This window comes from Corella eumyota, chromosome 3 (assembly GCF_963082875.1).
Source record: "Corella eumyota chromosome 3, kaCorEumy4.1, whole genome shotgun sequence".
NCBI classification, from domain to species: Eukaryota; Metazoa; Chordata; class Ascidiacea; order Phlebobranchia; family Corellidae; genus Corella; species Corella eumyota.
The window spans coordinates 20,512,832-20,535,063 of record NC_137492.1 but is presented as its reverse complement, the minus strand read 5'-3'; the positions used below and the strand labels follow the sequence as shown (position 1 = coordinate 20,535,063).

The following is a 22,232-nucleotide window of genomic DNA, read 5'->3' as shown; positions in this document are numbered from 1 at the left end:
TGTTTAACATAAATAAATAAATTCTATATTAGGGGTTGTCACTATTGGGTTCTTAACCCCAAATAAAAAGGTTTTAAGATAAAGTAGAAATGCTTAACATGCATTAGTAGCTTGTACGTTTAAAAGGTTGTCATTATTGGGCCTTAAACATAAATAAAAATGGTTTAAGAAAAACACAACTCACCGGGTAGAACGGATGGATTGTAAAGACTATTGTTTAAACCTTGTACAATGCCGCCACTTTTCTTTAAGAATTACAAGACAAATATTTTCCTAGGCATCAACATTGGTGTGAGAACATGGGGTTGAAAACTTGACTGTTATCGCCTCATAGGGGTAAGTGTCTGAAAACTCCAAAGTTAAACGATGTTCTAAGCAATGGTAAACCTGTAATAAGAAAAAGATAACAAGATGACGATCAAGTTACCTCAACATACAAAATTGTGTAAGCTACTTGTCCCACACAGTGCTGAAGTACATTTATAGTTGTTTGTGCATTATTCCTTACTATATACAATAATTATCCCAAAGATTTACAGATAACTTTATACAATTATATTTTCAAATAATTACAGTATATAACTTTCAATCTTTTTATCGTTCCAATTTTTATAAAACAAATTATTACTGCCTGAAAATGCCGATTTCCCCTCCTCTGGGTTTATCTGATCTAATTTTTGAGATTTTGGTAAAAACAAGTTTTCATTATAATTAAATCTTAACATTAACTTCATTAATTCTTGCTAAAGTACGTTAAAATAAAAAAACAACTGAAAAATCGAAGTTTTAATTGAATTTAAATAAGTCGATAAATTTACCTTTTATTTAAATTGTTCGTTAATACAGGAAAACTTTTTCTGCAGTGATTAAAATATGAAAACCTTAGTGTTTAAAAAATAATCCTCGGCCGAAACAAATGACAGCTTTTCTAATAATACCATCTGACAAAATATTTTTGTTTCTAAAGGAAATAACAAACAAAATAAGACAAATAGTTTAAGCCGCTGTCAACTAACTGTCGGTTAAACACAAAAAAGCACAATCTGCTAATTAATAGGCATAGCCAGCTAACTAAAATTTTACAATCGTTAATTTAAGAATGTAATCCTGGGAGCTCTATTAGCGTCAGTCGCCAAGTTTATAAAATGCGGAATAGGCAAAATTTTTATAATCTCACCTTAATCTTCTTTTGCACATTTCGCCCTTTTTACTTTCGTCTAGTACTACTCGTTAAACAGGCGGACGACGCTAATAAAGCTCCAAAATTTCAATTTAACTGTTTGAATACCAACCACAAACGAACAATGTCAATAAATATAACGAAGTCTAACAAAAACCTTCTTTTCATTGCTCAAGTTTGATTATTTCTTACAATAAATGCTTCTTTAGACAATCAAAAAAAAGTCAATCAATTCTAAAACTCCGGTGCTACATGAAATAGGTAAAAAATGGGATTAAACGTTTTTTTAAAGTTTTTTGGTAAAAAAAACATGGCCTCTTAATCAAAACAATTCAAATTACGAACCAGATGCAGTAAACACTTTTTCTATTCCAACACAGAAAAAGGGTTCACCTTCAAACTATTTTCGAATTTACGATCTGTTTTAGTTTATCCTCAGTTAATAAATTATTAAAAATATAGCACTAATTCAAACTACTTTACCTGATCTATAAATAAATATTTTACCCATGTTAAAACAAACAATATAACCATAATAAAGAGCTTTAATAATGTTACTACTAGCAGTAAACACTTTTTCTATTCCAACACAGAAAAAGTGTTCACCTTCAAACTATTTTCGAATTTACGATCTGTTTTAGTTTATCCTCAGTTAATATATATTTAGAAATATAGCATTAATTTAAACTACTTTACCTGATCTATGAATAAATACTTTACCCATGTTAAAATAAACAATATAACCATATTAAGAAGCTTTAATAATGTTACTACTAGCAGTAAACACTTTTTTCTATTTCAACACCGAAAAAGTGTTCACCTTCAAACTATTTTCAAATTTACGGTCTGTTTTAGTTTATCCTCAGTTAATATATATTTAGAAATATAGCATTAATTTAAACTACTTTACCTGATCTATGAATAAATACTTTACTCATTTTAAAAAAAAACAATATAACCAAAATAAAGAGCTTTAATAATGTTACTACTAGCAGTAAACACCTTTTTCTATTTCAACACCGAAAAAGTGTTCACCTTAAACTATTTTCGAATTTACGATCTGTTTTAGTTTATCCTCAGATAATATATATTTAGAAATATAGCATTAATTTAAACTATTTTACCTGATCTACGAATAAATATTTTACTCATGTTAAAACAAGCAATATAGCCATAATAAAGAGCTTTAATAATGTTAAATAAAAGCTCCGCCTATTTCTGACTTATCAACGCTACGCGAATTTTAATTGGCTAATTATTTGCTCCTATTTTAGCCAAGATCACAGTTGAAAACAGGCTATGAAGAATAAGGGCAGCGCATTTAAATCAATATTAATTTATCCTCGATTGTTTTAGCAGTTTATAAGCACTAAAGGCCCCTGTCACCACCATACGCCCATTAATAATGCTATGGCCCTTGATAAATAACTTCGGCCTACACACTTCATGGTTTTCTTAAACACCCAGTTTTTTTTAAAAAGCAGGGGTTACTAATTATTTTTATGGAAACCATACACCTAGTACAAACATAGCATACTTACTTTAAACAACCCAGTCACTCATAAACACCCAAGGCTTATATACACATAATGAACAGCTTTAATAAGACCAAATCTCTTTTAAATAACCCGGACCTTTTGAAGCACCCCTGGTCTTTTATTTCTAAGCCAACCAACTTGCTGGAGTCTTATGCTTGGAACAAACCTTTTGCAACTACACCGACTGTATTTCAGTAAAACCTTACACTAAGTCACCAAATGCAAGTAGATAAATTTAGAAAATCTGTATTGAAAAATCAAAAAAAATAATAAAAATTGTAACAATAAATATAAGCAAAGATTTCAATAGATTCAACCACATAAAATATAAATAAATACGACACTGACAAACAAAATTACATTATTGGATGCTTTAAATTATCGTCATTATACAAAACATAATAAAAAAGTTTAATTTAACTAATTTGTTCATTTTACGAGAGCATTTAGACCCCACTTTTGCTTACCAAACCCAGTACAAATAATCTTCACTTACATTAATATGCTTTCTGGAATATTTTGACCATATAACATTAAAACCAGGGTAAAAATTAGGTTTTTCTTTTAGCAGAGTAAACAGTAAGTGCCAACCGCTATGCAGTGCCTACCGCTCTGCAGTGCCAACCGCTCTGCAGTGCCAACCGCTCTGCAGTGCCAACCGCTCTGCAGTGCCAACCGCTCTGCAGTGCCAACCGCTACATATTCCTTAAAACAAATTAAACACAATTTTAAAAAAAACCAGACAAAAAATTTGATTAATAATCAGTAAAGTGATATCAAAGAACAAATATTTAACCGTATTGATCTTTCTATAGTTGGTAAATTACTACAAATTATGGAGCTTGGTAGATGATACAAATATAGGCTTATATATTTGTGTATTTAAGTCTATTTATAGGTTTGTTAAGTTAATAAAACTACTGCTTGTGGTAAGCAGGTAAAATGGTATTGGAAAATACGACTATTGACTATTTACTACAGACTCTTTATACAACCTTACATACTTAACTTGTCATAAAATCTATTATTTAATTTAATTAATTGCTTACCAGGTAAGGATGAAAAACACATCAAAGTTATAACCCCAAATTCTTAAATTTTCTAAAAAAGTCACCTGTGTGATTTTTTTATAATTTAAACTTTTCTACCACTATATCCAACAATTGGTTGCATCTTTAAAGCTGACATGATCACATGAGAGTTGTCGTCTAACTCATGAATGTTGCCTAACTTGAACCTTCCAACAAGTCCAACCATAGGTTTTCTATACTGAAAAATAAAAACCGCATCACTTTTTAATCATATTAAATAGTAGATAAGCTTGTAAAGTCTTGTGTTTGAGTCCCACAATTCCCCATATTAAGTCAAAACATTTTACCTTTAATCCTATTCTTTATGTGCTAAAAAAATGCATTAAACCTGAAAAGTTGGGTAGAGATATCCAGAATGGAGTGTAGACCTTGTTTCGGGGTACGATGACTCCTCCGGTGTGAGAGGAAGTCACCTATTAAGTGGTGGTTCTGAAGATAGCTCCAAAAGTGGAGGAAAGTTCGTTCAACTATCCACTGATCAACCACATTATATTTCGTAATCTCTCAAAATTACTTTGGTTAAATGATTGGTAACAGCATTTTTCTAATAGAGTGGTCTAAAAGGTTTAATCTATGAAGTTAGTATCGACCATAGACTGATAGAGTATACCTAGCAGAGACATTTTTGTTCACCGTCCCATTCTCAATTAATTGTAAATTTATTTTGCTAGCTTAAGACTACTCACAAAAATTTCAATTTTGTTTAATTTAACTCAAACCCCAAACAGAATTGGACAACTTTTCGCCAGCTTGTACAGTCTGACAGTCAGACTGTAGACTTCAGACTGACAGTTATCTGGTTATAAAGAATTAAAGTGAAAGTCATTTCTGTAGTTTATTCTTTCTAGCCGCAATCTTAACTAATATAATAACTTTTTGTATCGTCCAAATGGTAAAAAAAACATAATGTCTACACAAACAATATAATATCTACAAAAAAAGTTTTCAATTTAAAAATTTTTACAAAATCAATAAAACAAAAAAAACACAGATGTTATTTTAAAACGCGGAAAAATTAGCGAAAAAAAGCGGATCGTTCCGGCGAAAAAGAGTAGATTTTTTTTCTTCACCTTTTAATTTTTAGTAAAACGGTTTGTTATATTGCTAAGCAAAGCATTTGAGTACGGCACTATAAACGGTATAAACTCCTGCTAAGCCAGCACTTAATCAGCGGCTTAATTATCGGGCAATTATAATCCATATTATCCCAAACTGCTGAAGGCAACTCGAGACTGGGTCGGAATAACAGTTGTTACTCTATGTTTAAGCGTAAGCGCGTTTGACTTTCCCACATCAAGGATAAGGATATAAACAAAAAACATCTAGCACAAAATTCTGTAAATATATTCTGTAAATAACTCAAGCATAATAAGGTAAATAGACCTATGATTAAAAGTGACGCAATTAAAATAACTAACCACCACTTTAAAACAAACTATTTAAAACTAAAGAATTTGTAAAAACGCAAAACAAGTTACAACTTTAGTAAGTTGTTAACTTATAAAAGAAAACCCCTAAGTTTTTTAATTCTCCACCGGTAAAGGCGCACCTGAGAACGATTTATAAAGCAACAAATTACTGTTTAGTCATTACATCAAATATGGCGTCTAGTTGTGGAGCTTACCATGAAGAAAGTTTACGAAGACAGCGAATTATTGACAAAAAAAGAGCGGCTAAAGAGCGATTAAAAGAAGCAGAGGTTAGTGTTTTAAACATATAATGAAATTACAAGTTTTGGTGCGCATAAGGCTTTAAGTTATAAAACTGCGCATAAAATACCCTTAAGTACATTTTGTTTATTTATTATTCCCGAACTAACTAACAATTAACCATTCAAAGGTGGGCACAGTTAACCAAAAAAGTAACTTTGTTAAACAGTGGTTCGTTACTCAAAACATTAACTTCGTTTACTTTAATTAATGAAATCAAATGCAATGTAACGGAAGTTATCGATAACCGCTAACGCTAAAACTTTGTTATCTCAGTTGATATTTTTACTACACGAACGTAAGCTTAAAAGAAGTTTTCAAAGCTGGCAAAATACCCAAATAGTAGCGGCCAAATAGTAGTTTCATACATCGTTCAAAAATGCGACGTTTAAACCAATTGAAGGACCCCAGTAAACAAACATAGTCCCTATATTACCATGGATTTACTTGTAAAACCAGAATTAACAGACTTAATTTAACGAAAGTACAATTTAACGACCTTTAACAGATCCGATTATAATTTTTAAAATTAAAAGTTAAATCACAAAAACATTAACTAAGTTAATTAACGTTTAACGTATTAACGGTTTTGTGCCAACCTTTGCAATTAACGTGACGTAAAAAATTGGGGTTTTCTGTTTAAATTTGTGAAGGGGGAACGCGAGAGTATAAAAGGGGTACGCAGGAATGCCTAGGTTTAAACCATATTAAAAACACCCAAAGATTAGAGAGGGCGCTTCAAGGACGACTCGAGTTACTTAATTGACATCGTTTTACTGTGGTCTGTAACCGAACACTTTCGTCACAATAACCCCTTGTCACTATTTTGACCTAATAATAACCCTTTGTGTTGTAATAAAGGAGGAACAAGCACGAAGATTGGTCGAAAAAGCGAAACAAGACGAACAAAATTTAATCGACAGACAAAATAGAAAGATGCAAGAGCTACAAAACCACCTCAATGACGTCAAGGGTGACGTCACAAACAGGTATTTTTTTTTTTAAAATGGCCAACAATAATTAGTTAAATTGCTTTTGAGTATTACCATGAAACTTGTTTTTAATTTGTTGTAAATTACCTCTTTTAAATTTCAAAAAAAAGAATAAAAAACAAGAAATTAAATTGAAGAAAATTTAAATACATTATGTTACCTGAAAATTTAAATAAACATTTTGGGTCATTTATTTTCAGCCAATCACTGCATTCCATTAAAGGCGTTCCAACAAATATTTACAATCAAATTCAAAGAAAAGGAAAAGTTCTTCGTGACCACAATCTTATTATAGGCCATCCCAATGCATTGTGGGAGGCACGTTAAATATTCATTTAAATAATTGCCTGACTTTGTTTTTAGTGAAAAATTGATTACTCTTTATTTTTATTATCGTAAATAAAATAACTTTATAAACAATGCAGATTAAAATTGCAACTTGATGTAATTAAACAAGTAAAAAGTACAAAGGAACGACAAATAAATTTTTAATAAAATTACGTTTAACATAATAGTGATAAAGTAAAATTCATAAAACACTAAATGCATAAAATATTAATTAAACATTATTTGGACAATTTAAAATTAAAGAACTACTTCAAAACAGAAAAGAATTTAAATTAAACAGAATAAAATCTACTTACACAATATTCAATGTGTTGTCCAACACCATGTCCAAAAACTAAAAAATACAAATGGATATAAAACTTTTAATTAACAAAAAATTAAACAGTTTAACTGACTTGTTCATAGGAAAGGTGTACAATTCCGCTTCCACTGCTATCTTTTTCCCGAAACTTGTCTGTCAAAATATGCAAGGTCACACAAACTTGAATGAAATCATCAAAATCAATCGAATTTATTGAAGTTTTGTCAAAAACTCGGACAACTAAACGACAGAAATCCAAAGATCTAGATAAATATACATGATTAAGGCAAAAAATACACCATTTAATTTACTAACAATGAAGCAATAAAATATGCTGGCAGCCTCACGAAAAGCACAAAATATTAAGTTTTGGTCACTCACAATCTGTATCCAAAAGTGTTAAAAGCTCTGTGCAGTTCCCCACAGTCTATATTTCCAGAATGATCTGTGTCAAATGAGTCAAAACACTGCCTCCACTGCTGAATATAATTCCATAATGACCCGAATTCTTGTAAGTTTATTGAACCATCCCTTTATTAAATAAATAAGAATTTGTTTTTTATGCAAAAACAGTTTTCAATGAATTTTTTTTTATATGTAAAGTAACTTAATATTAAATCAGAAAAGTTAACTTACTTATCTTTGTCAAACATTCCTATCATGAGTCTGCAGGTTTCATGGTTAAATTGTTTCATTTTATTGTTCATTAAAGCCTTTCGCAATTCTGCTGAACTAATTTTTCCTGACCCATCCTGATCCACTGACTAAAAATATTTTCCATTTTACAATTTATAGTCTGACACTAAGTGCCTTTAATTTGCCCTATTTTTTAGAAAGACAAAAACAGGGTGACAAAGGTTGACAGAAAAACAAAACGAAACACTTTTAAATTAAACTCACCCCAATATTTGATTAATAACCCATTTGAGGTCCTGGGTCGACCCCCACTGCTCTCATGTTGGAACACCGTTGAATAAGGCGTTACAAAAAGTATACGAAAACTGGCTTACTTTTCAGATCCGATATTTGGCCAGTTTACCAACTTTGCACACAACAGTTGCTTAAGTTTACAAGGTGTGTAAAACATGTTTATATAAAGCAATAAATATTAGAAAAAACCTGAAACCAGAAGAAAACTGTGGGATCCATTCCAGGTGGACACTGCTGGTTGTTTTGTTGACTATAGGGTTGACCATATGGTTGGTTATGTTGTTGACCATACTGTTGGTTATATGGTTGGCCATATTGGTTCACTGGTTGGCCATAAGGTTGTTGGTTACCATACGAACTCTATTAAAAAGGCATTTTAGTACTCATATCAAGTATATATGTTAAATATTTTTTTCTAAATGCAATGACACCCACAGAAATATTAATACACACACCAAAGTTAAAGTTGTTACACAATTGTACACTAAGAATGTCGCAAACCAATTTGGGTTAGTGCTAAAATACAGGATGCGGGAAAATGCGAAAAAAGACGGAATTTTTATACCCTTCCCTAATCTTCCCTTCCACTTTATAGTCGATTTTGCATCATCCCTTGACCTTTAAAGTCAATCCCGCATTATCCTTTGGTACTTTAAGAAAATACAGCATTTATCCCGCAGATAAGTACAAAAATGCCGTTTTATCCCGCACTTTGCAAATTTATGTTAACGTTTACAAATGGTAAAGCACTATTACGCATCCCATATTTTAGTATTGCCTCCAATTTGCCATACATGCCAGAGCTGTCGACCTATATGGTTTGCAAGATCATATAACAAGCTTTTTGATGGAAAGATAAAAGTTTTTGATTAAGATAAGATTTAGATAAATAAAAAAAAAAACAGAAGTATTTTTATTTTAGTTTTCTTAAAATCATCTTAAAATATGAAATTTGACTTGGCAACTATAGTATGTATGGAAATCGGTCCTTATATTGCAACATAAACTTAATGCGGGGCCACCACATAATAGTATCTCAATAATGACGCCAACCTGCCCCTGCCCTATTTTCCAGCCTGGAACCTGCCAACCTATAAATAACATTCAAAAAAACAATAAAATAAACAAACAGCAAAAGCCGTGAATTCAAGAAAAATTTAAAACTTACGTTTTGGTTTTGCCACGACATTTTACTTTTAACAAATTTTTCGCGATTCTTAAAATTGCAACACAATGACGTCACTGTGTTTACCGAAGTCACGGTCGAGTAACCTTGCACTATAGTGTTTCCAAAAAAATTTTGGTCTAAACAGAGAACAAATTTGAGATTCATAAATCTTTCAAACAACTTTTCTTTTCTTAGTTTTTTTAATTTTTATTACAATACTTAGAGTGTCAACCATATACGAGTATAAGATTGTATTCTCATCAATATATTTAAACAAAAAACATTTGCAACAATCCACTTAAGACTTTATGACCCCTACAATTACGATAAAGACTTCTTAATTAAGCAGAAATTTTATTTCAGCTCCTACTAAAATTACATCTTTAATAAGATCACAACAAACTATGTCCAAGGAATTTAAAATTGTTAGAGTATAATTTAAATACATGACAAAACAAAACTTAAAAAAAAATAATACAAAAGCTAATGCAAACCAAATTAAAAAATATTAGAAACCATTTTAAGTTGCCATGCCAACTAAAAAGCCTCCGATAAATCCAACTGAGACTGGGACATTGTTTTTGCAAAGTTCTTTTATCTTAGACAAATAAGATTGAACTTCAGGGTGATTTTTTTGAATATTATTAGCCATTTTTTCAGTGTCTTTGTTTACTTTTCTCCAGTTAACTTTAATGTAACCCGATTGATTTGCAACTTGAACAATAAGCAAACCTCCTCCCACAGCTGAAGCCATAACACGGCCAAATTTGCGAAATAGAAAACCAACAACCCTGAAAAACAAAAAACTACAATAATACCCGAGTTGTATTAATAAATTCAATTCAAATGTAACAATTAAGATCAAAAGTGGGTACAATAACACTTTTTTCACATTTATTTATCTGCGATGTGGGGAAGGTCGAATGCGCGACCTAAACATAAAGTAACTTCAATTACCTCAACCCAGTCTCGAGTTGTTTTTGGTAATTTGGGATATTATAGATTATAATTGCCTGATAATTAATTGGCTAAATAAAAGTTGACTTTAGCAGAAGTTTATATCGTTTATAGCACCTTACTCAATAGTGCTAAAGGATGAGAGCAGTGGGGATCAAACCCAGGACCTCATTTATTGAAGACAAGTGTTCTGGCCACTACACAATGCTGCCGGTTAAACCTTGGTTGTTTTAAAAAATTTAAAGTAGATATAACATCTAAAGTTAAAAGTGCATATTAAATCAATCGTAAAAGGATATTTAACTATACATTAATAAGATTTACTAAGTTAATGCATTGTCTGATTGTGTAAAGGATTACTTCCTAATAAATTTACATTTTTACTGTCCCACCTATGTTTAATATGGCAACATTTTTCAAACGTTAAATTACTTAATATTTACCATCCACTTGCACCACCAATAACAACTTGTTGAGTTGGATTGCCAAGGTCCATTATTCCGGTTAATCTTTCCAACAAAGCTCGATTGTTCACGTCCGAAACATCTAGAACCTCAAAGCTTTCGCCGTCTTGATCAGATACGGGCGGTATTGCATCACTATTCATAACTTAGTTGCTAAGTAAAAAGTAACTCTAACGATACCAGTACACACAAATATTATTATCTCTGTATAAACAAATGACAATGTCTAAAATAGCGAAAATAAGTGTTGCCAAAATACTTAAAACAGCAAAAAATACCAAAGTCGAATTCCAGGAAAATATTGGCAGTTAGAAAGCTATGCCCGATAATGACCCTAAAAAATAATATTTGTTTACAAATTGTATACCTGTCAATGGTAGAAATATGCCCAGATTTAGAAAACAAATCTAAGTAAATAAAAATGTTGCATTTCAAAACTTTCGAACCTTTTTGATTTCCATATAAATAACTTCGGTTTAACCTTATAAACTATGAGGATATTTTTATTAACAAATGACATTGATATAAATAAACATGCTTTAACATAAAACTAGACAAAATGAAATATATATTCAAAGGTAAAATGCTTTTAAATAATAAGTACCAAAGTCCTTAAAGCACCAGCAAGTTACACACCAAAAAAATTAATAAGTTTTACAGAAATACTTTAAATTTGCTTTTATAGCTTTATTAATATCTATAAATCTTTTGCAACTGAAATAAATCTTTTACACAATGTGTGCAATATTACACTGTGGTTTGCTTAGTTGATTCTGTATCTGAAGGCTCCATTTTTTTCTTTGGTTTGTAATTAAATGGTGCCACTTGTTGAACCACACGGTGGTGGGTTTGAGCACCCCGGATTACTCGGTGGGTTGTTTGAGCACTTATGGCCACTCGATGTGGCTCTGGACTTATAACTTCAACCACATTTTGTCGCTTGAAGTTTTCTTTCTGTTATAAAGTCAACACAAGTTAAATTAAGTTTTGTTACCTAATAAAAACAACATTTACAAAACAACAAAATTCATTATGACATCATAATGAGAACACAACATATACCTCGCTTAACGACCGTGCATTCTGACCTGATGTACGCTTGGATTCTGAGCAGATTGATCCTCTAGGTGGCGTTCTTCTCCACGTCCCAACCGACGAGCGGACAGACGGACTCGACCGGTCGCTTCCGTTACTACTCGAGAGTGAAAGGCTTGATACTGGGCTGCTACTGAGTCGTGACGTGGTATGTAATTTTGTGGCATGTCTTGATGGCATGGCATGAGGTTTGGTGGTCACTTTTGGTGTTGACTTTTTCGCTTTTGGTTGGTCATGCACGACCACATTTACTTGTTTTGTTTTCTTTGGCATTTTCTTTCTTCCAGAAGAAGGCGTCAAAGTTTTCCCTGGTGATGAGGTTAAAGTTTTATTATCCTCACTGGGGGAAAGTAACTTCTTGAATCCCTTCCAAGAAATTTTTCCCTTTTTCTTTCCTGATGAATGGACCGGATTTTGAAGCAAAGTGAGGCTCGGCTGGTCTTGAATAAAAGTCCGTTCTTTGATCCGACCCTCTGTGAAAATATGATCTCCACGTTCAGCCATTTGCACAACTCCATTAAAAATAATCGAGTTTATCCTCTTTAGGGGAGGATATATTTGTGTGACACTTGACCCTGAATGAGCACTTTGTGATCGAATTGGTTTGCGGGCTTCCATATTTTGTTTGTTTCTCTTTTCTGCAAGTTTTCCCATAGAGGATGATAAGGGAAGTCGGGAATTACATTTACTGCACGGACTTTTGCTTGAACCACTTTTGTTGCGCATTTGCTTCGTGCCTGCAACAACATCTCGCTTTAACAACCAATCTCACAGGTTAAACAAAACAACTTTTACCTGAAGAAGCAGTTGAACAACTTTCCTTGCCCCGGTATACCTCTTTAACTTTAACTTTTCTTCCTCCTTTGATCGGCTCTTTTAATATCTTCGGTTTGTTCTGCTGCTTCATAATTGTTTTCGCATCACCTCCAAGCACCATCGAACCCATATCGGAACTCATTGAGCCACCTATAAACACAATTTAGTCACAAAAAATATCCAACTACAAATATTAAAATAAAGTGCCACCTAGTGAATGAGAGAGATCAGGAATTCTTGAAATGGCAACTTCAGCTTGTTCACCCATTTTGACCCAGTCAATAATTCCTTCTGGGGTCACATGGTTAGGGGTAATCAGGTCAGAATTTTCCACAAGTTGAATCTGCAAAATCAATCAATAAAGTAACGCAATTAATAACAAGAGAATAAAGATAAACGTACGGGAGGAATTGGTGCGGTTTGATCCCTTCTTGCAACAGGCATCGCTGAGGAGATGCAGTCCTTCAACAAGTCGTCATCACCATCAGAATCAATGTCTAGAGAGCTGAGAGAATCTCCACTGAGGAAACCTGGAGTGTCTTCCACCTAAAGTGTCAAGTATTAACGTAACTGTACTTAAATATTGGGCCTGTTTAAAACTTACCAAATTGAAACTAATTTGGTGGTCCTTTATTGGATTTTTAAAATCTTCACCGTAATGTCGAGTTTGGGTTTCTGAATCATCTTTTATCGGCTCCTCTTGGACTACAACTTCATCTAAAAACTTTTGCTGTACAGGGTATGGAACATTATTGGATAAACATTGTTCGTTGTTCAGTGAATATTGTGGATTATTTTTACTAGAAAATTGGTTGATAGATCGTGGATTATTTGATAACAAAGATGTTAAATTATCTTCAGGTTTTTTGATCATTTGGTGAGTTTTAGGAAAACACGGCGCTATTCTAGTTTTGCTGTCAATTGTTAAGGCACTAAAAGTTGTTTGCCCGCAAATGGAGCCTTCATTATTGAATTTCCTTATTTCATCACAATCGGGCATTGATGTCACATATCCAATCTTTAGAGCAAGGTCACTCGCCGTATTCAATGTCAGATTTTGTAGTTGTTCTTCGATGTTGTTTAAGATTTTTTTACTGTCCTCGGTTCCACTTTGTTGCGTCACATCACAATCACCAGCCTTGTTTGTAAACAACAAGTTACTCGGCAACTTTCTATCTCCAATTCTTTTGTGCAAAGCAGAGAAGTCAAAGTCGGACCCAGAATCCATTGTTATGTTGCTAAGTGACGTGGACCGCGACATTTCAATCGGGGTTCCTTCGGTGTTAAATGTGGCGGGACGACTCAGCAAAAAAGCTTGGACTTTAACTGCAGAAGTTGAAGTGACTTGCAAATGTTGATCGGATTGACTTCGTTTCACCAAATTCATTTGTTTTTTGACGCTGTAACTTTCAGTTAATGTTTCCACTTCATTAATAACTTGTCTACAAGCCTGAGTGCGATTACTTTTCACCATTGAGGTATCTGTGGTTGTTTCCGATTCCAAACCTTTGAACTTTTCTTCAACCTTGGGATTATATTTAAGAAGTGAAGCCTCATTCTTATTAGAACTGTTTTTATCTTTCAATAGTTTACGGGATTTTGATGAACTTTTGCTTGAAGATCTAAAATTATAAACAATATTAAATAAGGCAGTTAATTAAGATAAATAATTAAGAAATCATAAACTTACTTCTTTTCTCCGAGTTTAACGGCAAATTCAATACATTCTGCAAGAAGGTCGTCGTCGTCACTCGATGAGCTTGAATCGCTAAGTGAATCAGCTTTTTGAACACTAGGTGTCACTTCCTTTTTAGTGAGCCTTTTTGATGCAGGAATAGATTCACCAGTCGCGGAAGACCGACTTGCATAAGAATTGGAGTTGTGACATCGCCGTGGCACATTTGTGTCACCATACTGGCAATCACCCTCCTTGATCAAACTGATTCCACTAAGGGGAGACATTGGGGAGAAAGTTCCTTCATCAACATAATGGTTAATTTCATCATTAGTGGGGAGTGAAGTAATGTAACCTGCCTGTACGATCGCTCTTTCACTGACTTCTACTTTCGTGCTCACACCAGGTTCAGTGGCAACATCTCTGTAAGGTTTGGGTTTGGTCACATCCCGGCGCACACAATTGTCAATAAAACTTGGCTTTCTATTCTTGGGGGAACAACCCCGACTTGTAGGCATCGACTGCCCCGGACTTTCAGGGAGATCCCCATCGCTTATAACCCCACTCTGCAACCTTGAACCTTGGCTACTGACATCACTACAAACCGATGAACAATCGTCGGTGTTGACTGAAGACACGGGCGAATGTCGGCTGAAAACCATCGGAGTTTCTCCATAGTACGGTGTCTTGGGTGTTGCTATACCGCTTGGCCTGTTGGACTTGCAGTATTCATAATCTGGAAAGTTTAGGGGGAATTTGTCGCCCTGTTCCGACTTATTTTCATCATTTTCTTTCACTTGGTTGTCACATGGATCACTTAACGATGAATTTCCACTAAAACATATCGGTGTATTCTCCACATCGTATTTCTTGTATACATCTACATCATTAGGTTGCACCACTTTAGAGTAGGGTTGAATAGTAGGCTGGACCACTTCATTATAAGGTTGCATCCCCAATGATGTTGAGGTAACAACCCCAGATATTTCCTCCTCATGATAAATTGCTCCAAAATTTGTTGGCATTTCAACAGCATTGAAATCAACATTATCGGCGTGTTGCTTGCGTTGTTCAGCCGTCGAATCAACAGGCACTGCCTCACTGGGGGTTTGAAGTCGAACTTTTAGTCCAGATTTGTTTGGTTTTTGTTCGTTGAATATTTTTACCCCACTCTGCCCTCCAGCGGTATCATCTTGATATTGGAGACAGTAGTTAACAGGGACTTCGTCATTATCTGCGTAATCCTCGATTTGCTCAAGTTTTCTGGCGATATCTGTTGCTTTATTAGACTCACGTACCCAAGGACTAAAAGTCATTTTTCCCCCTTTATCCACAAACTTTAACCCAGTAGTTTTGGGTAAGGTTGTTGAGGGGGTTAGTTGGGGATCTACCCAGGCTTGTGAAGTAATATTTCTTAAACTTCCTGAATACCCAGCTGGTTGGTAGTTTTTGTGATTCTACAAAAATATAAATAAATTGTTAAAATCAATTAAAGTTTATTTAAAAAAATATTTAAATAAAATTTTTTTGCCTGTGAACTTTGTCGCTGATCGATGATCACTGAAGCGTGTTGGTGTGGTGAAAAATCCTCGTTGGCTTGTGATGTCACAAACTTTATTGAAGATTCCAATTGTTTTTGTTTTCGAACCTGGTACAAAATATTAATTTACTTTTTATTTTAGTGGGAGTCTAAGTTTCGTCCACAAACCTGGAGAGTTGGCAGGCCACTGTTAGATGGATTGGAAATAATATCATTTATTTTATTTGGTCTGTTGCCCATTAAATGTTTAAGGGTTGCACTGCTTCCTTTACTTATAACCTCATGTTTAGAGTTGATCAACTTTCGCAACTTTCCAACAGCGCCAAGTTCCCACAACATTTGCTGATCCTCTGCATTCCTTAAACAAAAAGATTATGAATTAGCGGCAAATTCCATATTGAAAATAAAATAGCTTTTCATACACACATCAATACTCTGCGATTAATTATTTAAAATGTTGATTGTCCTTTTATAAATAATTTATTAGAGTAGTTCACATAATTTACCCATTGGAAAGATTCCATAACGTTCCACAGGCATTACTAACTATAGTTAAACTTGCCGATGTCAAATGTTGGATTAATATCTCGAGACAGTCGTGTTTTCGCAGAATCTAAAACATAAATAAAAGTTTACAAACACATATTTCATAAAATAACAACTTTTTGGCACCTTTCGATACTCTTGATTTTTTGCGATAATATTTGAAAGATTTCTGAGAATTCCTCCCCCACTTTCAACAACATGACTTGACTTCGATTGTGATTTGTAGGATAATGTGCACACTAGAAATGCTAGAGAGCCCTGCAAGAGAACATAAAGTTAAAGATTATGTGGCTATGATGGTCTTAAACAACTTACCTCCACATTGCAGATTGTTTCTCTGTTTTCAACGCAATGGCCCGATAAATTCCACAGAGCACTTAACATGCTCTTTAAAGTCCCCTCTTTCTTGACCTTTAATAAACTCAAGGTCAATATTCTTACAACTCCGGTTTGTTTTAGAAGTTCACGACCTTTGTTGTCAGCTTGCCATGAAAGGTTACGTAATATGCTCGCCATTGCCTGAAACAATAAAAAGGGTTTAATAAAGCTCGAAAAATTTCACATTTCATTAAATTTTAAAAATTAATAAAAATAAGGAGAAAGATTGCAGACAATTTGTAAGCTGAGGATTATCTGGCACTGATTTGTTTAAATTAATAACAATCTGGTTTCTTAACAAAGCTCAACGCAAAACCAAATTAATCTGCACCACAAAAATTTTAACCTAATCTCAAAACATCAAAAATTTGAAGATTTTCTCGCTGCAGATTTTATCTCTTAGATTAGTAAATAAAGCAGTTCTGTCGGTTTAAGTTTACACAGGAAACCACATTTAAGATTTAATTTTAATGGGGAAACTTTTAACCACTAATTAAAGTTGTTTAAATAATAATTATTACTTTAAAGTGCTATCTTACAAAGTTTTGGAATTTTGTAAGTGATGTATATAGCACGTTAGTATGGTTGACACTGAATCATAAAATAGCTTTAAAACCTTTAAAAAATGTCTGTGGTACTTACAATTTAATTTTCAAAAATACTGGAAAATAATTAACTTAAAAGACCAGGTTACCATATTTTTTCGTGTGACGTAGAAAGTACTAAGTTAACATATAGAGTGTATACAAGCTAGTACTTTCTACATCATCACAAACATGGGTTTTCTTTTCTTTTTTTAATTAAACTTTTTTTAGTTGTAACCATTAAAAAATAGGTGAAATTATTTAAAATCATTTTTGTGTTCAGTGACACCAACTTTATAAATTTTTAGGTAAAAAATTTTGCCAATATGGGACTTTAAAATTTCTAGATTTATTTTAAACATACTAAAAATGACAATTCGCCCTTTCTCCAAATTTGTTAAAAATCAATAAAATCCCCTTTAAAACTCATTAAAAATTGAGCAGAACTAATCAGTTGGTAATAACATGCAGAGACAGATGGCCAGCGTTTAATAATTTATTTGAAGCTCTGTCTGCTTAAAATCAATAATTTTTACTTGTTTGACTTCTTCTGATACACTGTTAAGGTAACTTTTAACTGCGTCCAGTAGTCCTTCTAGGTGGATCAACAATGTCTAAACAATTAAAAGTGGACCAAAATAAACAAACTTTATTTAAAAAACTAATTTTTAGTAAATTACTAAAACATTGATTTTAAACTTACACAGCTCTTTAATTAGGTTTTTTAATAAGTGCAAAAATAAATTATAATGAAGACTAAATTACCTTATTAATGGAGTCGGCGAACGTTAAATTGGTGAGGGTCAGGCCCGCGAATTTTCTTAACAGAATCAACGAATTATCTTCTTCTACATGAAATTCTCTGGCACAGTAAGCATCCAATATTAAAAACTCGGCAACACAAAACAAACCGCCAAGTTCATTAATAGCTCTAAAATAAGAAATAAAGTTAAAATTACAATAATTTTACATTTAAACTAACTAAAACTTTAACTTTTGTTATCAAGATTGACTACAAAACATTTTATAATATTATTGTAATATTATAATTCTTTAAAGTTAAAATCGCCTTTTTAACTTGGTATTTTTAAACTAGAATGAAAGAATACTCAAGCTACATAAATGAAATTTTGGATGAAAAGCTTTCTAGCATAACATTATGATTTTAAAAGTATTAAAGTTAAACTGATGGCCTCTTATTAAAAGTAACTTACTCTCTCTCGTTAGGGTAGTACGACAAATGCATGATTTCATTCAAACATTGGATCAAGTTTTCGTTGGATTTCACTTCACCGTATCCTTTCCCACTCTTGTTTAAACAAGCATAGAGCAACGAACAGTGGCCCCGAATCACTTCAAGGAGAGATAAAACTCTTAACTCTACTCCTTCAGGATTGGGATGAATGTGTGTAACTGAAACAAATATAACTTATTACCTGCTTTAATGAGCATGTGTGTAAATAGTTTTAACACAACTAATACAACAACTAACCAATATTTCTTAGAGATTTAGAGGCTCTTTCTTTTATTCCATTTTTGCTTTGTATTTGATCCTTCTCCCGGGCGACTTCTTTGCTCGACAATTTAGATTGGTTGATTTGATGGCTTGATTGTGATTGGCTGGGTTTAAGATGAGGAGGAAGAATGTTCCCATCATGAAGAAGTTGCAGGAGGAGAGGGAGGAACCCTCCTTGTTTGAGGGCAAGTGAAGATTCATAGGATAAAGATAAATTAAGAAAGATGTGGCTCATGTCATCACGATCGTTGGACCCTAACATCGAGCGAAGTTCATGCACGTCACACTAAAAGTTAAATAATTGCAACTTAACTTGTTACTAAAACTGTGGAGCTAGAAAGTTACCTTGCTGGAGTGAGTTAGGATCTTGGTGGGAAGAGAAGAAAAACTTGTCGATGACCCGCACATCTCCTTGTTGCTAAGGACATCTGATGAATGGTTGCTATGGATCTCAGAGTTATTCTTATTTGAAACTTGTGCCATGGACGTGAAATTTGTTTGACTAGTTCTGTTAAAAGTAGGTTTTAATTTATCTCTACAGCCTTATTTAATAATAATTCATTATTTTTTATATACCAACCCAAACTTGTAAAATGTTTTACTAATCTTAATTTTAATGTTAAAACCTAGTTACCTTGAGCAAGTTAAACCAGAGTGAATATCAATTGAAATTTTTATGTTGTTTGTTTCCGTTAGACTTGAGGTTGAGTTCTGAGTTTGAGTTGAAGTATTCATAAAATATATGCCCTCCTTTAAAAATGGGTGCTCAACATTCTCTGTCAATACAAAGTTATTTTACAAAATAATTTCTGTGTCAATATCATTCAAAATTATAAAGTACTCACCTATATTGTTAAACTTAAATGTTGGTTGCTCAAGTAAAATGAGGTGGTGAGTAAACTTCTTTATCTGGAAGTCAATCACTTGAATTTGGTGCAGCCATTCCTTTAAATAAAACTGGGCATAAAACCTCAACTCTGTTAATATCTAAAAATAACTCACCTGAACCCGGCTTTCCATTATTTCCGGTGTTCCAAGATCTTTTTCCATTGCTTCTGTGATGTCATAAATATGTTGCTCCACCTGGTGGCGGCTCATGTCCGATGTTGGCGAGAATTGCTGAAAAATTTAATATTTCAAAAAAAAATATTTAAAGTTATGAATACCGACAAATATTATTCACAACAACTATTAATAAACTGATTTAAATTTAATTTGGTAATAGTTTAAAGTCACACCTTTTTTTGCTAATCTGATCACTTAAGTTTTTTGCATCTTTTTTTAACTGCATCTTTTCTTAACTGCACATGTGCCACAACTTCAATACCTCCCTGTTCAATTAGCCTTTAAAACTCTGCCAAACCTAGTGTCGAAACACTGAAACAATATCATTTTTAATAAATTATCTGTAATTACTACCTTAATTAAGAACTTATTACTGCCAAGAAATTTTGTTTTTTCAGAATAGGCCCTTAGACCAATACTGCAAGGCAACACCGACCTTATCACATTCCTTCAACCATTCCAAACAAATAATTTGGGCCATCCAAAGCTACTCAACTATAACTATTTATCCAGCTACTTTAACACTCTGCGACACAAACTTTACTTACCTATGCAATCTATGTTTAAACTAGCAATGCAATACATTCACAACAACTATTAATAAACCAATTTAAATGTTTAATTTGGTAATAGTTTATATTTAAAAAATCACACCTAAAAAAAAAACTGTTACTTAAACCAAACATCAAATAAAGACAACGGACTTACCTTATCCTTGCCTATAAAGTCATCGAGTCTACTTTGAAGGTCTTTAAGCTGCCGCATAAATTTATCTTTTCTCACTTCATCCTGTTTCAACGACTTCATTATTGATGATCTACAAAGTTGTTTAGATGTTACTTAAAGTTGCCATCTTTACAAAGTAATTTTTAATTAAAGTTGCCATCTTTAAAAAGTAATTTTTAATTAAAGTTGCCATCTTTAAAAAGTAATTAAATGTGTTACAACAAACCTTTTAAATTTTAGAGTGTTAATTTGCTTGATAATTTCCAACGAGATTGTTGTTGAAGGCGATGGAATAAAATTTAAAAAAGTTTGCGGATAATTATTGGAAAAACCATTTTGCTTAAGGTTTCCATTAACCGGGCGATTATTTTGGTTGTTCGAAAGATGTAAATTATTGTTAGGGTGTTGTGGTTGGTTGCTGGAATAATGAGGTTGGTTGTTTGAGTTGTTAAATTGTTGAAATACTGGACTAAATGAGGAACTGTTGCCAGTAAAATCCATATTTCCATAAGGGTTGATACTGTTGCCCAGCTTCATGACCATTTTCTATTAAAAAGATTGATTACGAAATATTTTACCATCAGTTTAAACAAAAAATTCTTAAACCTTTAAACTGAGTGCCTCCGATTCCAGTTTGCTGATTTGCGTTGAGTTGTTGCATAATTCCTTCTTCAAAGATGAGTTTTCGAGCTTTAAGCTTTCGACTTGTTCAATCAGTCGATCATATTGAGACATCTCTTCACCTGTTTTCATCAAATTATTAAAAATTTTTAAAAACCCGTCTTTAACAATTTCCAACCTGAATCCTTCTTAGTGGTGGAATTAGTTTTTGTTGGCATGGCAAATTTACCTTTTTTACATTGTAATTAATAATAAACTAAAAAAAACAAATTTTCTGTAAAATACAGACAATAAAAGGTTAAACGAATAAGTTAAACATCACAGCAGAACCTGCAACAATATTAAAACAAAATAGACCGACATTCCACATGTTATGTCGCATAACCTTTTAAATTCTAAGCAGTAGAAACATGTAAGCACGATTACAGCAACTCTCTTTGTAAAACGAATCCATCATTTTTACAAAATTAACTTGGCAACGACACTCAGATCACAGTCTCTTATTGAAACGCTAAGCGTAAACATAAAAAAACACTTAACAAATCCATTAATAAAATGTCAGCGCGTGCAAAACGAACTGAAAGTAAAACAAAATATCGAGATTAAATAAAAGAATAATTCTCAATACTGCAATCGGTAGTGGGCGCTATATCCACATAAACTAATTTTGCGTTCTTTATTTGTTTATCCTCGCAAACATATGAAACTATAAAAACAAATTATGTAAATACTGACTTCCGCCAAGTTAATTTTTTTTTGTATTTGTAATCGCCTGGCAAAAATGATTTTAAATTTTTAAGTCAAATTTAACCCAAATTAAATCTTATCAGTAGTTCACTTTTTCAGTAATCAAAAAAGCGTTTATACAGGTAAGGTTATTTCCCCATTACGTCACTAATGTAAACAAGCTAATTAAAAAGACAACAATCAACCTTTTGTTTTGGTAATATTAAAATCTATACCAGTATACAACACACACACACACGAGTCGT

General features: G+C 32.8%; 4 protein-coding genes across 6 annotated transcripts; 1 reads left to right on the top strand and 3 right to left on the bottom strand.

The window, feature by feature from the left end:
* The first annotated feature begins 5,386 nt into the window (after positions 1-5,386).
* LOC145745036 (uncharacterized) lies at positions 5,387-6,942 on the top strand. The gene is made up of 3 exons (XM_082563021.1): positions 5,387-5,508; positions 6,380-6,507; positions 6,711-6,942. Exons 1-3 carry the CDS (start codon positions 5,410-5,412, stop codon positions 6,835-6,837), a joined length of 354 nt encoding a protein of 117 aa, XP_082419147.1. The 5' UTR covers positions 5,387-5,409; the 3' UTR covers positions 6,838-6,942.
* On the bottom strand, positions 6,721-9,331 carry LOC145745035 (sorcin-like). The gene is made up of 6 exons (XM_082563020.1): positions 9,258-9,331; positions 8,279-8,449; positions 7,796-7,923; positions 7,541-7,690; positions 7,254-7,422; positions 6,721-7,192 (listed from the first exon to the last, which is right to left on the bottom strand). Exons 1-6 carry the CDS (start codon positions 9,276-9,278, stop codon positions 7,151-7,153), a joined length of 681 nt encoding a protein of 226 aa, XP_082419146.1. The 5' UTR covers positions 9,279-9,331; the 3' UTR covers positions 6,721-7,150.
* A 135-nt stretch (positions 9,332-9,466) lies between these two features.
* Positions 9,467-10,866, bottom strand: LOC145745705 (FUN14 domain-containing protein 1-like). Its single transcript, XM_082563849.1, has 2 exons — positions 10,658-10,866; positions 9,467-10,048 (listed from the first exon to the last, which is right to left on the bottom strand). Exons 1-2 carry the CDS (start codon positions 10,819-10,821, stop codon positions 9,778-9,780), a joined length of 435 nt encoding a protein of 144 aa, XP_082419975.1. The 5' UTR covers positions 10,822-10,866; the 3' UTR covers positions 9,467-9,777.
* Positions 10,867-11,167: 301 nt separating this feature from the next.
* LOC145745407 (uncharacterized) lies at positions 11,168-21,686 on the bottom strand. Of its 3 annotated transcripts, none has more exons than XM_082563473.1 (24): positions 21,626-21,686; positions 21,226-21,362; positions 20,846-21,165; positions 20,602-20,710; positions 19,831-19,947; positions 19,674-19,773; positions 19,463-19,604; positions 19,174-19,336; positions 18,805-19,114; positions 18,527-18,725; positions 18,078-18,243; positions 17,849-17,926; positions 16,666-16,869; positions 16,477-16,608; positions 16,311-16,417; positions 15,973-16,162; positions 15,796-15,912; positions 14,280-15,721; positions 13,194-14,211; positions 12,992-13,135; positions 12,800-12,932; positions 12,569-12,739; positions 11,741-12,510; positions 11,168-11,632 (listed from the first exon to the last, which is right to left on the bottom strand). In XM_082563473.1, the coding sequence occupies exons 2-24, from the start codon at positions 21,352-21,354 to the stop codon at positions 11,426-11,428; spliced, it is 6,468 nt and encodes a 2,155-aa protein (XP_082419599.1). In that variant the 5' UTR covers positions 21,355-21,362; positions 21,626-21,686; the 3' UTR covers positions 11,168-11,425. The 3 variants fall into 3 exon arrangements, with proteins under 3 accessions (XP_082419599.1, XP_082419598.1, XP_082419600.1); XM_082563472.1 differs by lacking the exon at positions 21,626-21,686 and adding an exon at positions 21,419-21,516; XM_082563474.1 differs by lacking the exon at positions 21,626-21,686 and adding an exon at positions 21,419-21,516 and having other exon boundaries at positions 11,458-11,632; positions 11,767-12,510.
* Positions 21,687-22,232: the final 546 nt, after the last annotated feature.

Excerpts from the sequence above, each read along its gene's own strand:
- LOC145745036 (XM_082563021.1), top strand. The coding sequence starts at position 5,410 with ATGGCGTCTAGTTGTGGAGCTTACCATGAAGAAAGTTTACGAAGACAG. Across the intron at positions 5,509-6,379 it reads AGCGATTAAAAGAAGCAGAG|GAGGAACAAGCACGAAGATT; the intron begins GTTAGTGTTTTA and ends GTTGTAATAAAG. Across the intron at positions 6,508-6,710 it reads AAGGGTGACGTCACAAACAG|CCAATCACTGCATTCCATTA; the intron begins GTATTTTTTTTT and ends ATTTATTTTCAG.
- LOC145745035 (XM_082563020.1), bottom strand. The coding sequence starts at position 9,278 with ATGTCGTGGCAAAACCAAAAC. Across the intron at positions 7,423-7,540 it reads AACACTTTTGGATACAGATT|ATCTTTGGATTTCTGTCGTT; the intron begins GTGAGTGACCAA and ends ATATTTATCTAG. Across the intron at positions 7,193-7,253 it reads TACACCTTTCCTATGAACAA|TTTTTGGACATGGTGTTGGA; the intron begins GTCAGTTAAACT and ends TGTATTTTTTAG.
- LOC145745705 (XM_082563849.1), bottom strand. The coding sequence starts at position 10,821 with ATGAATAGTGATGCAATACCGCCCGTATCTGATCAAGACGGCGAAAGC. Across the intron at positions 10,049-10,657 it reads ATTGGTGGTGCAAGTGGATG|GGTTGTTGGTTTTCTATTTC; the intron begins GTAAATATTAAG and ends TTTGTTTTTCAG.
- LOC145745407 (XM_082563472.1), bottom strand. The coding sequence starts at position 21,458 with ATGCCAACAAAAACTAATTCCACCACTAAGAAGGATTCAG. Across the intron at positions 19,774-19,830 it reads TAATGGAAAGCCGGGTTCAG|GAATGGCTGCACCAAATTCA; the intron begins GTGAGTTATTTT and ends TTTTATTTAAAG. Across the intron at positions 15,722-15,795 it reads ATCAGCGACAAAGTTCACAG|AATCACAAAAACTACCAACC; the intron begins GCAAAAAAATTT and ends ATATTTTTGTAG.